At 39.8% G+C, this 13,917-nt stretch overlaps 1 protein-coding gene across 1 annotated transcript; it reads left to right on the top strand.

Moving 5' to 3' along the window:
* Positions 1-6,081: 6,081 nt before the first annotated feature.
* Positions 6,082-12,948, top strand: myoc (myocilin). The gene is made up of 4 exons (XM_056262769.1): positions 6,082-6,634; positions 9,722-9,787; positions 10,031-10,126; positions 11,689-12,948. The coding sequence occupies exons 1-4, from the start codon at positions 6,157-6,159 to the stop codon at positions 12,474-12,476; spliced, it is 1,428 nt and encodes a 475-aa protein (XP_056118744.1). The 5' UTR covers positions 6,082-6,156; the 3' UTR covers positions 12,477-12,948.
* The last annotated feature ends 969 nt before the right edge of the window (positions 12,949-13,917 follow it).

Genomic DNA, 13,917 nt, shown 5'->3' with positions numbered 1-13,917 from the left:
GTCAGTACGAATTTTATTTTTATTTTTGGGGAAATAAATTTTAAAAAATCAATACTTTTATTCATCAAGGATGAGTTAAAATTGATCAAAAGTTACATTAAAGACATATATAATGTTAGAAAATATTCTATTTTAAATAAATACTGTTCTTTTGAACTTTCTATTCATCAAAGAATTCTGAAAAAGAAATTTACACAACTATTTTCAGTTCTTTTTAGCATAAAATCATATAAGAATGATTTCTGAAGGATCACGTGACAATAAAGACTGGAGTAATGATGCTGAAAATTCAGATTTCATCAGAGGAATAAATTACATTTGAAAATATATTAAAATAGAAAACAGTCATTTTAAATTGTCATAATATTTCCCAATATTATTTTTTTTATTTTTTTTTATCAAATAAATGCAGCATTGGTGAGCAGAAGAGACTTATTTTAAAAACATTAAAAATCTTATCGATCTAAAACTTTTCACCGGTAGTGTATGTTCATTTTTAATGTAACTGTTCTTGGCCTAATAAGAAAATTTGTCCAATATATTAAAGCCGATAAATAATGGATTATTTCCTTCAGCTGAGACGCTTCAGATGCGCACTGTTCGCCATGATGGTTTTGAATTGCTTGAAAAATGATTGGAATCACTTCAAAATGTGAAAAAAAATATAGCTAAGTGCAACATTTGCAGCACAAATCTGTCATATAGGCTACATCAAATTATAATGAGAACATTATAATTGTGTGCTTGGGACATGGCTTTTAATTGTGAGACTTTTGTTTTTGTAAGGCTCTCAAATTATATACAAATCTGGATTTAGATTTATCGGATTTAAAATATAAAGATTTATCGGTTATCTGTATCCCTAATTAAGATGCGTTTTGGTCAATTGATCACGAGTAGACGGCGCTAATGTAAACGGGTCTAAAACGTTTTGAGCTTGTCTTGTCCACTTTTGAATGACTTTTGACCACTTCCAGAGCAGTCAAACACATTTGGCCAGATTGCTTTCAAAGTGTAGACGCTCATGTGGTCAAATATGTTCGAAGAGGCACAAAAGACCGCCTACTTTCCAGCTACTTCAAGCGTAAACATGGGAAGCACGCTAGCCAGAAGGGATTTAAACTTTGTCGGACGATATTCCTGATTTCTAGCGCACTCACCAACGCGGTTCAGTTGCCTTGTGGCTGTCAGAGCAGAAACGAAAGCCGATGCTCTCTTTATGCTTTTTGCGTCGTCTCCGGTCGCATTCATATGTAAATTGCGTAAGCTTATTTTGTCCATTACATTTAAATTTCTGGAAAAACCCTCCCCCCATACTTTTACCTATCCATAGACCCTCCCCTCAAAGAAATGGACAGAAGACAGAAGTGGATTAAAACCAAGGGGGTAATCCATCGACCGGAAGTTGAAGCCGGCCGGGTGCCGCCATCTTGTAGCAGAACTTCACTTGCGTTAGCATTTCCATTGACTCCCATTCATTTTGGCGTCACTTTGACAGCGAATAACTTTACATCTGAGGCGTTTAAAGACTCCATTTGTCCATTATTTATTTCTAAAGAAACACGACAATGTATAAAGGGCTCCATTACCTTCTATGTTACATTATGGCCCCGTAGAAGCAGTTTTAGTAAAAATAGGCTAACGATTGCGTCATAACCACTCGACTCTCTGTCGCGCTGTACAGAAATTACCGTACAGACAGGAGGAGAAGCTCGCAGGCAATCGGGGGGACGTCCCGTCAAGGGAGAAGCCCATAGATAATGAGTCCATAAAAGCAACGGAATACTTACTCCTGCTCACTCACGCCAAAGAACTCTTTGCTCAAGTTCCCCGTCTCTGCAAGATTAACGTTGGCAATTTTCACGCACAGCTACTAGAAGAGTAACGTCTGTCAGACAGGTTGCTCACGTCATCAAGCTTAGTTTGAGTCGGTTTGAGTCTGCGCGTCAGGAACGGAAGTGCTCAGAAATCGCTAAAAATGGGCTTCAACTGTCTCAACTGAGTTCCAATGAGATGGCTCTGTCCATTTCTTATACTGTCTATGATTAAAACACCAGGTGTAAACGGGAATGTCTCCCTCGTTGGTTTACGTTAAGTTTCTCGGGGGCAAAAGTTTTGAAACCGAATGCAATACTTTTGCAAGAGAACAAAATACATTTTCAAGAGAACACAATATGTTTACGTGAGAACGCAAAAGCAGTGAAATAAAATGTTTCCTCCCATTGTCTCTTTAGGGGCTCCGTAGAATGGCCCGTAACTTTCAAGACTTGTGTGATGCTTCAAAAGACGCAGTGGATTTTCTGGTTTTATTTGAGAAACTTGAGGTTTTTTTTCTTCTAATAATATATAATGTTTCTCAACAGCCACAGTAATTTCTCCTGACTCATGTTTGGCAATTAATAAACATAAGAAGCAGTACGTCAGTTCAATGGATGTATATAACTTCATAAATGGCGTATAGTGTAACTCACCCAACTATACTTAGTAAAGGTCTCGTCTTCAGTAATAGTTTTTGTTTCGCATGTATGGTTTAAGTCTTTTTATAGAACTAAGTACTATTTCCTTCTTTACCGCTGAAATTCAACTCCCTGGTCAACTCCCTATAGTGGAATGAAAACAGATCTAAAGGAGTAAAACTCAGGAGCTGGTGTTTGAATCAGACCTTTAAGTATCATTACGTTCCTCACACTGAATGACTTTACTTTCATCCATTTATCCTTCTTTTCCTGCATTTTTATATATTTGTCTGTTCTTCTCATCTCAGTCATGCACTCTGGTTCCCATGTGTTAATGGCAGACGGCTTCACTCCATCTGTAGTTACCAATTTTGGACAAAGAGAGTTCAGAGACAGGCAAAAATCAGTCTGACTGGTACATCAATGAGTGTCCAGGTCTTGCCAAAGTCTATATGATATTCTGATCTCTAGCTAGGTCCCTCCTTCATGGTAAGACGTTTATAAATCTGATCCAAGCAAATGACTTGAGGTGGCTTTGTACATGTGTGGATTGAACTATTTAACTTGTTAGAGTGTCATGCTGTTCTGTTTTGCGTTAGCAAAATCTCCAATCAGTATTTAATCTCTGCCATGAAGAATGTCTCTCATTAGTTACATAACTAAGGTTCTTCCGCTCTCTCCCCAGGCAAACACGTCTTAATTGTGTGTGTTTGTGTATGCCATTCACAATAGTCTTAGATCTTTCACAAAAATAAGACATTTAAAAAAGTAATGTTTGCATGTTTATATACATATACATAATGTAAAGTTTGTCAGTTAATAAATGCTATTGAAGGTTTGTTGCAGATTTGCAGTTCTGAACTTGCTGGAATCTGTTCAATACTGAAAACAAAAGGTCACATATATGAGTGACAGATATCATATATCAGAATCCGATGTTTGTATGGAACTTTGTAAATGACATGAATAGGATTGCAGATATTAACTGATAGACTGAGGGAATGTTTAAGAATTGCATTGACTGAAGGAATGTAAGCCTTGATTCTACAACATCCTTCATTGTCAGCGTCTCAAGTTATAGAATGAGTATTATAGAATGAGTGTTTGACATAATGGATTTAGTTGGATATAATTTGCAGGCATGGTCTTGTAAATACACAATGTTTCTGGTAAATGTCTCTTCAATCTCCCATAAATCTGATGTGGTAATAGATGAAATGAAGCCTGCAAGGTGAAATTTGAGAGCTCTGATGGTGGTCCTGAAGAACGGCCAGAAGGTGCGAGCAGAGGTGTTGAAAACAAAAGTAAGATGTAACAACTTCCAGCCCCAAAATGTATTTGGCCACATTTAAGATGTACCGATGTCGTTACTGTATTCATTATATAACAAAATATTAAACTAAGTGAGATTTATTCTTAAGACCTCAAGCACATTTTTTTCCAAGCAAAACATTAAAAAAAACAAGTTTGATCGATTATAAAACAATAGATATTTAAATAAAAAATATATATATATTTGGGCACTTATACATAAATATATGTGATGAACTATTTCTGTGGTTATTCTGTTAGGACAGCTGTGCGAACTTGAGGAGAACTGACATCTGCTAAAAATCACTTTAGCACCTCTTGGTTAAAAGTCATTGCAAAATTGCTCAGAAAAGTTAGAAAGAAATGATCTGGCATAATTTGTTTGCAGATGTGACGTGGTTTCATATTTTGTCATCCATAGAGTGAAATTCATTTCTTTTTAAATGTGATGTGTTTAAATACTTTTTGGGACCATTAGATAACAATATCACATCAACATGTAGTTTTAGGAAGAAATTGCCTGTCAAGGTGTGTCCTTAGTTGCATGTCAGTAACTTTAAAGCCTCCAGGAAAAGTTGTAGTTGTTATTATGCAAATAATTAATGGAATTATTAATTGGTAATCCTGTTTATAACTATTTTTTCTTAATTGAGTAGAATAATTAAATCTGAATTTATAGCCATTTTGTTATGACATCCCTGTTTTGAAAATTAATTGTTGTACAATATTTTAGCCAATATATTTATTTATTTCCACTAATAATTTATTCGTCATATACTTGCTAAACTAGAAATGCATCGTATGTAAATGCAGATTGTTCAGAAGGCCATCTTACCCTTTTTTTGTACAGTGGGATAGAATGTGTGACAAAACATATCCACCGTTTAACATTTCACCTGCACACTAAAAAGAAAACAAGTAAAGGTAAAAATCTTTATAAGCACTGTCAGAAGCAAGGAATAGTGTGTACTAGGTATTTGTATTACTAAATTTCTCCGAAGACTTAGCTGGGCAAGAAATTCAGACATCTCACGCACATTCAAACAAAACAAAACGAATGGCCACCATGAAGAGAGATTCCAGTCCTGAACCATCTGGGCCACATTATAGATAAAAGAGTGTGAAAGTGTTTTGAGCCAATGTTTAGTAAGTAAACTAACAAAAACAGACTTATTGAAAGAGTGAGGTGATGAACTGTGGAGGGGAGAGTGGTGGAAATGACAGTGGGATGTCATAAGTAAATGAGAAAGAAGGAAACTAAATAGCGAGGGATTGTGAAGGTTGGTGACAGAACGAGAAATGGGCAAGGGAGCATGATTCTGAGGATTGAAGCTGTTATTAGTGTTATGTTAAACCGTTACAAATGCCATCAACAAGATCACTAACACCTCAAACATGCATTGACCTCTGCTACTGTTTGCATCACATTCTGACCCCTTTAGCTAAGCTCAACGTGTAAACCAACACTGTGGACCTCTCCCATGGACTGTCCCGGTTGGGGTAACTCTATCCAAATCTACCCCCTCTTAACAGCCTGTCTTGGGTTCCCCACAGTGAGATCCCCTGGCTGTGAATCACCAGCAGCAAACCAATAGGGACCACATACACCACAACACCCGAATTAGAAAGCAGCAGAAAGGTATATTCTCCCCATTAGGTACTCTTGAAACTCTCTCACACACACCTAGCTAGTTTGTTAGGCACATTACATAGGTAATTACTACAATACCTAGAGGGAAAATGCCTGAGCATACAAACCATTAAATGACACTTGGACATACTGTGAACAAACACTGTGTTCACCTGTGGTTGCCCCTGCATTCCTGAGCACAAAGCTAAACAAACAGCACACAAACCATCCCACACATGCTCCGATATGCCCTCCAAGAGGAGGTTGCAAAGAAAGAACTCTGGAAGGATCTTTTTGTTGTGGCAATCACTCAAGCACACAGCATCCCTCCTTTTCTTCCGTCCCTCTTTGAGTCTCTCCGTTCTTCCGTCCCTCCCTCCCTTTCCTCCCTGACTGTATAAATAAGTCCCAGCGTAATGTGCCTCAGACAAACTGCCTCCAAACCTGAAGAGACAAACTGAGGGATCACAGACATCGACCACCAATCCAAACGAGACACTCTGACCAGCCCCTCAAAGGCAATCTTTTGCACAAGCGAGAGGAAGTCAGTGGTAGCGAAAGATTGAGAAGACTCAGGTGAGAGGTCATTAGTGGAACGCCAGAGAAGTGAGCGGCTCCAGTTACGCTTGTGAGGCGAAAGGGAAGGGATAGGTTAGTGCCGGAGTTAAAGAGGACAGGGCAGAAAGACCTCTGTGTAAACCTTCCTGGAAGAAGAGCATCGGATAAAAAATATTCCGGGTATCTGAGGTCCACCTCAACATGAGGTTTTTGGCTGTGTTGTGTGTTTCCTGCCTTCTCATGGGCACCCAGGCTCAGAGCAGTGCTAGTTTTCGTCGGGCGAATGCTGGCAACGGCCGTTGTCAGTACAGCTTCACAGTGGACAGCCCTACAGAGGCCAGTTGTCCATCACCAGGTTCAAGTCCTGAGATGGAGGCCCTGAAGTCCCGCCTGGGGCTGCTAGAGGCGCTGGTCGCCCGTCTCGTAGGAGGTGAAGCCGTGTCAGAGTCATCGGCGGGTTCTGGATCTCAGTCAGGCCTCCAGGACGCTTACAACCAGGTGATGGGGGAGAAGGCTCAGATCCAGAGAGAGAAGCAAAGACTGGAAAGACAGGTTCAGGACCTGCAGCAGAGGATGGAAGAGCTCCGCCAGGAGGCTGAGAGGTTGAGGAGCAGACCCTGCACGCAAAAACCTCCTCCTAGAGTGCCGGAAATCGACAGCAGCTTCAAACCAGGATCAGGTTAGTGACAACCAAAAAATTTAAAGAAAAAAATTGTCAGGGGATATTTTGTTGAGGTTCATCTTGCGCAATCAAAATGATCTTTTGGCCAAGTGTTCACTACCTTAAGTTATTAACTAATGATCGTTGCAACGGAAGTGAATCAATCAAAACTAACTTTAGATGGAAAATAACTTAATTCTAGAGCTGCCATAAAGCCAAAACAATCTCTGTTACTTTAATTTCCTATTATCACTGTAAAGCCGCTTTGGAACAATCTACATTGTTAAAAGCGCTATATAAATGAAGATGACTTGACTTAAAACATTTTATCTGCTTGGGATACATTTGTGATGTGCAAAAATTGTGTGTACAACAGCTTTTGCCCTCGAAAGGAAACCTTTGTACTATATATACGTACTCCTATAGGGTTCACAGTATCATACAATGCATATTATTACTCTAAGGTACTAAAACGCATCATTAGGGATAAATAAAGTACAAAAGTGTCCCTTTAAGGGTACTGTCCCAGTGACAACCTTTTGTAACCCTAAAGGTGCAATTGTTGCAAACTATAAATTTATCATAAAGTGTGAAAGATCGCCAATAATACCTATTTTGTTTTGTCAGTATAATGATGGAAAATGCTCAAGCAAAATATACACCAACTTATAATCTTACTTTTGTGGCTACCAAAATGTTTAAAATGCAATTGAGCCATGACTTGTAAACAGGTGTGGTGTCTGGGAAAGCAGAGAGTGTGAGCATAATATGACATGCTAGAGTTACTGGCACCTTGCAACAGACTCTTACGGTTTATGTGTGTATTTCCACAGTTATACCTGCCTGGAAGTGTGAGTCATATTTCGGGGGGGATTGGTGAGCAGGTCATTGTGTTCATTTTAAAGCAGCAGCGAACAGTATAGATAGATCAGAGCTGAACTAGGTGACATCCCCCTGTCATATATTATAAGAGTAGGTCAACATGCGAGTGAATGAGGGTGTTGGGGGAAAGCCGCTGAAGCAGTAAAACAGTACTGTGCTAATGCTCGGCAGTAAAGTCTTACTGACAGCTCCCAGCAGACCACTGACTGATGCTGCATGAGGAGGGGTGGAGGTCGGGGGTAACTGATCCCTGCTGGGGTTGTTAGTGCTGGATTAAATATACTGTTGGTACCTTTACGTCATGTAAAAAACGCATGAAAAATAAAAACGGAGTTTAACAAGACAGGAGAGAAGCACCTTGGAGACCCTCTTTGCAAAAAAGGCCACAAATTCCAGCTCTTTGAGGTTGAAAAGAAAACAGGCCGTCCGTCTTGCACGTCCTCACCCTCTTGGATTCAGTTTTGCTTTCAGGTTCACAGTCCCTTTGCACCCCAAACATCATACTGTGCAAACGTACACAAGCATAGAGGGGCTGAATAAATAGTAATTAACCAGTGGATACAAAATTTTAATTACATTGATTAATGCAAGGTTCAAAGGTGCATTACTTGTTTATATTCCTCTGGCTGATTTGGCAGTCATTTTGGACTAACACTTAGCAGCAAAAGCAAAGGTTTTCTGGTACCAATGTAATAGCAGAAATGCTCTTTTTTTCAGTCATTTGTGATTAATGACAACAAATGTTAAATAAAGGGGGTCATTTTTATACTTTTTTATAAGTACCACTAATTGTGTAAAACATTTTGATGAGAAAAAAATACTGAGCAGTGAAGACGCCTAACTGAACATGCAAACAGTCCATGCAAAAAAAAAAGATCAGGATTCCATTCAGCCATATGAATGTTGTCAGTGTCACCTCATTAAGTACGAACATATGAATGCGTGCCTCTGGAGATCGTTTTGAAATGTTTTGGAAACTTTAAACAAAAGGAATTCTCATTTAGAATTATACTAAGAGTTGGCATCTGCTTCACGGCCTACAGTTGCAAAACCCAAAAGCATTCAAACAGAACAAAAACCCCCTCCAAAGTCTGAAAGATGTTAAGATGTGAAGGCTCCTGCAAATAAATTAGTCTGCAACACGCTACCAGATGGTCCAGAAGGTTCTTGAAGTTCTGCTTGATCTCTCAGGGAACCATTAGGCACGATATACAGATAAGCATAAACACCTGCAAACAAACCTTGGGAATTACATGCTTTTGTTGCCTTGTGGTGATGCATAGACCTGTGTCCATGAGCAAGTGTTGATTATAGGGATAAAGGACAGTAACTACAGACCTTCCCACTGCAGGTCTGAGCAAGCTATCATCATCAGCAGCCCTTTTTAACCCTCGTCACAGCAATCAATCAAAGTCAGATTTCAGATGTTCACGACCATTATAAGAGACTGTAAACATATAAGCACATGATCAGACAATAACAGAGTTAATTTAGCCCTTGGGCAATAAAATGGCATAACATTGAAGGAGAGAGGATAATGTGAGTGTAAGTTGTTCAGGTCCTTTCTGTATCATTAGTAGGACCAAACAAAACTAACTAACTAAAAATTTCCAACAAGGTTTCCAAATCACCCCTTCTCAACCATCTTCCATTTTTTTGGACTTTGGACAAACAGGTACTGGTTGAACCAAAAGTTGACAAGTCAGATCACTCAAACAAACTGAGCAATGTTGAAAATGTTGCACAAGTTGGGATAAGAAAAGTTATTTTTACAATGAAAAAATGACACAATGGCTTTTAACTTTGCTTGTTAACCAGGAAGAGTGTATGTGCTCTCTGCTGGAGTGCATGTCTGAATTTCGGATGTGTAATGGGAGGTCTGGAGTCTGGCAGGCACCGGGACAGCTGGGAATCTACTCAGGGCTGTTTATTTCCTTCTGTTAGATTCCTGACTGTCAGTAGAGCTGCCAGTCCCCCAAAACCATGCATCCCAACAAACATACCTCTCTCAGGCAACTCAGGATCAATGCCAAGTCTATAAGTCTGTCCAACTTTACTAGTTTAGACTTCCATCATGGTACTCTGGGACATAGTGAATCTCACTTGAGAGCTGATTTTAACCATTTTATTGGACTAGCTAAACATGTGATCTACCTGATAATAAGGGGCAGTAAACATTGCCTAGACAATAACAGCAAATTGATAATTTGGTTTGCCTTTTAGGTCCTGCACTTTCCCAACTGGTATCCAGGCCTGGGAATACACAAGGAGACACCAGCAGTTTAAGAGGTAGAGTAGGGGGTGTAACAAGGGTATAGTTACTTAGGCAGAGAACAAACTGCACTATCATAAATTATTAATCCAACTCCATACTGCAAATAAGACAAATTACTTAATATTCTTGTTACTGACTGCATGTCATGGTCACTAGTTGCCATTCTGATTGTGAAGGCTTGAAAAATGTAGACCTCAACACCTTCACATGCATGTCTCAATTTGAGTATGTGAATTTCTATCTTTCTGATCTCCTAGATCCAGCATGGCACTCGAGTTCAGGATATCAAGAGCTGACAGCTGTGGTTACTGAGGTGTCTGCCCCAAATCTGGAAGGTCCAGCGGACATCTCAGGTGAGTCTCACACCCTAACTGGCCATTTCCACCAACAGCGGAACAGCTGCGGATCCTATCCGGAACGGCGGCGGAGTCAATAGGTTTCCATTAAAATCAATGTGTGTATTTTCGCTGACAGCGGAACTGCTGCGTTCCGACTCCGTCCCAGCTCCGGCGATTCGCAGCCCTCCTGAGCAGATACGCAGAGCTTCTATTTTTGCCGGATGCCGGAGAGCTCCGCAGCAATTCAGCACAGGGCAAATTGTTATATCACGTGATCATGCGTGAATTCGCAAGATCTCATGGGTCCTCGTGACTTCAGCTGTCAGTCATGGCCACAGCCATTCCGCAACAAATCCGGACCTGATAGGTATTGAAGGACGGCGGAGCACGGAGCCGACACGCAGTGGAGCCGATCCGCAGTTGGTGGAAATCCGGGGTAACCCTAGGGTGTCTATCACCTATCTAAGCCACAATCTAGGGCCCTGTTTACACCTGGTATTAAGATGTGTTTTGGTCGATCACATCACTAATAGACAAGGGAGACACATTTCCGTTTACACTTGGTGTTTAAATCCGTCTCTTTTGTCCACTTTCAACCACTTCTGTCCTGATTTCTTTAAGGGGAGTGTTTATGGGCAGGTAAATGTATGGCCTTTTTCAGATCTTTCAATATAATGGATGAAATAAGCTCACGCAATTTACATATGAACGCGACTGGAGACGACGCAAAAAAACATATGCAGAGCATCAGCTTGAGTCTTGAGCCAACCAAGTTTATATCCCATCTTGCTAGCACGCTTCCCATAATGTTTACGCATTTAGTCGGTAGGCGGTCTTTTGTGGCTGTTCGAACACATGAGCATCTACACTATGAAAGCAATCTGGCCAAATGTGTTTTCGACTACCTCTGGAAGTGGTTGAAAGTGGTCAAGCTCAAAACATTTTAGACCCCGTTTACACCTGTATTTAGAGTCGTCCACTTGTGATCCGATCAACCGAAATGCATCTTAATACAAGGTGTAAACAGGGCCTAGTAGATGTCCTCTGACATTAGCTTGACTGTCAAGTCATGCTGATATATATATATATATATATATATATATATATATGCCCCATGCCCCTACATATGTTCATCTCAGGTGCCTGAAAAATTGATACTGTGCACATAGCTTTCATTCCTGCTGACAGCACTTACACAAATTCTGCTATTTTTACCAATTCATTTAACCCTAAAATAATCTAGCTTATAAAAGTAGTGTGTATGTTTAGTAAGGCGCCAAAATGGTAATGTGAATCACTTGACGCGATCATGTTGCTAAACAAAGACAGTAAGGTTCGGGTTTTTCCCAAGAAGTCCTTTGAATTCTGCCAAGCATCCCTTCCCCCAGTACCTCTCTCTTACAGGGTATTTTAGGAAAGGTTAAATATGTTTCTAATCTTTTACACTAGCAAGAATGGTAGGACAAGCTGTCCTCTCTTCCACCTTTTGCAGATTTTGTTTTAATGGTATCTTTCAACCTGTCATTTGCAATCCAATGTTTCCAACAAGTGTCCAATCTCTTGGGGGTTTTTTTCAGGCTGTGGTGACCTGGTGTGGGTAGAACAGCCTGAGATGCACCGTAAGGCTGACAGTATTGCAGGTAAATACGGTGTCTGGATGCAAGACCCAGAAGCTAAGGAACCTTATGGTCCAGAGATGGTATGGCGCATCGATGCCGTAGGGTCTGAAGTGCGTCAACTCTTTGGGTATGAAAACATGGACCAGCTGTCACGTGGGTTTCCTACCAAAGTCCTACTCTTGCCAGAATCTGTGGAGAGCACAGGTGCTACCATGTACAGAGGCTCCTTGTACTACCAACGGAGGCTCAGTCGCACCCTTCTAAGATACGATCTACTCTCCGAGAGTATTGCTGCTCGCCGTGATCTTCCCCATTCTGGCTTCCATGGTCAATTCCCTTACTCCTGGGGTGGTTACACAGACATTGACCTGGCAATAGATGAGAATGGTCTATGGGCCATATACAGTACCAACAAAGCCAAGGGCGCTATTGTGCTCTCCCAGCTGGACCCTAACAACTTGGAGGTGAAGGGCACCTGGGAGACTAAAATTCGCAAGACTTCTGTGGCTAATGCTTTTATGATCTGTGGCAAGCTGTACACGGTTGCTAGTTACACCTCGCCAAACACCACCATAAATTACATGTATGACACCGCAACCAGCCAGGGTAAAACAATCTCAGTGCCGTTCAAAAACCGCTATCGCTACAACAGCATGGTAGACTACAACCCAGGGCAGAGAAAGCTACAAGCTTGGGATAACTATTACATTGTATCTTATAAAGTGAGACTAGGCAAGCAGCAGTAAAGCGAAGCTATCGGCATAAATGTCCATTTCACCCAGCTTATAGACGCATTTTGCAATGTTTTAATATTTTAATATCAAGTGGGACAGCTATTGTTGGATTTACTGATATTCAATGACAATTATAGACAATCTAGCGTAAAAAAGCAACTGGGCAATTCAACCATAATTATGCTGGGGACATAAATAATAGCACCAAGAGTACGTACATTTAATGAACACAGAAAATATAAAAATTTTCCTGATAATATTGAAGCACCAACAATTGTATATAGGCTGTTATTTTCAAGACCATAATAAAAAGAAATTAAGTGTACCAGTGACTACATTGCACAACTTCACATTAAGTGGACTTATCTTTGTTCATGATAAACGTTAAAAAAAAAGAAGTTCCTTTGACCAACACGTTACCAAATGGATAAAGTTTCTAATCATGTATCATGATATCAGTTTAATAAATTGAGGCCACATTTAATTCCTCAGTGATTTTGTCCACTTATGTTAATAGAGAAATTATTTTTCTACCTTTGTAAGTAATGTCTTGTCTTTTGTGTTTAAGGCACTGAATAAATTCAAGGGGGAAAATGTAAATGGCATACAATTACAGTAAGCCTACCTTTTGACTAACAGATTGTAGAGGTATGCAACTTTAAAAACCATAACAAAACCTTTGCTAGTGTACTTGCTCTAATCCTCATGCAATCATACTATCCTATTTCTGTATATGATGAATATTTTCCCTACTCTCTTTTAAATAGACTCTGCTGCTTGAGATGTTAAGATTGGGATCTTGTGGCTACAAGTGTATTAACTTATGAGAATAAAGATTTAGTGTTAATCTGTGTGCCTCTCTTTTTAATTTAGTGGTGTTTGCTTATTTTGCATGCATTAAAGGTGCCCTAGAATGTTTTTTTTTAATTATTTTATAATGTTTCCTGGGTTACCCTTATAATGTTAGTATGTTTTTTAGATAAAAAATAATCATAATTTAGAAATAAATGGCATTTTTCCTAGCCTGCTTTTAGCCTCTGATTTGAACACTGTTTGAAGGGGCGTGTCTGCTGTGGGATTCAGTGTAACCGCGGCCACTGCTGTGATTGGCTGACATGCTTGCATATGAAAAAGCAACTCATTACATGTGAAACTCTCTCTCGAATACTTTTACTACTGCTATCATACGTTTTTACTATAACAGCTATCGAGATTAACGAATCGTGAGATGTTTTTAAAGTATTTAGATCTATTCCCATCACATAAAATGTTGCCGTGATGAGCATTGAGCAGATGAGTGTGTTGATCGCGAGAATGAAGATCTTATCATTGCAAAGCAGTTTCTGCACTCTCTCTGCTTTCCCCAATGCAAACACGATGATGTAAATACAGTAAGAGCTTCGTTGTGCAGTAACGTGCGTCATTGATTTCATAACGAGTTTGGCAAGTGTCC

Source organism: Rhinichthys klamathensis, unplaced genomic scaffold (assembly GCF_029890125.1).
Source record: "Rhinichthys klamathensis goyatoka isolate OS25496 unplaced genomic scaffold, OSU_Roscu_1.1 h1tg000196l_1, whole genome shotgun sequence".
Classification (NCBI taxonomy): domain Eukaryota; kingdom Metazoa; phylum Chordata; class Actinopteri; order Cypriniformes; family Leuciscidae; genus Rhinichthys; species Rhinichthys klamathensis.
The sequence above is the reverse complement of the archived record's forward strand: the minus strand, read 5'-3'. Positions and strand labels throughout refer to the sequence as shown.

Excerpts from the sequence above, each read along its gene's own strand:
- myoc (XM_056262769.1), top strand. The coding sequence starts at position 6,157 with ATGAGGTTTTTGGCTGTGTTGTGTGTTTCCTGCCTTCTCATGGGCACC. Across the intron at positions 9,788-10,030 it reads AGACACCAGCAGTTTAAGAG|ATCCAGCATGGCACTCGAGT; the intron begins GTAGAGTAGGGG and ends CTGATCTCCTAG. Across the intron at positions 10,127-11,688 it reads AGGTCCAGCGGACATCTCAG|GCTGTGGTGACCTGGTGTGG; the intron begins GTGAGTCTCACA and ends GGTTTTTTTCAG.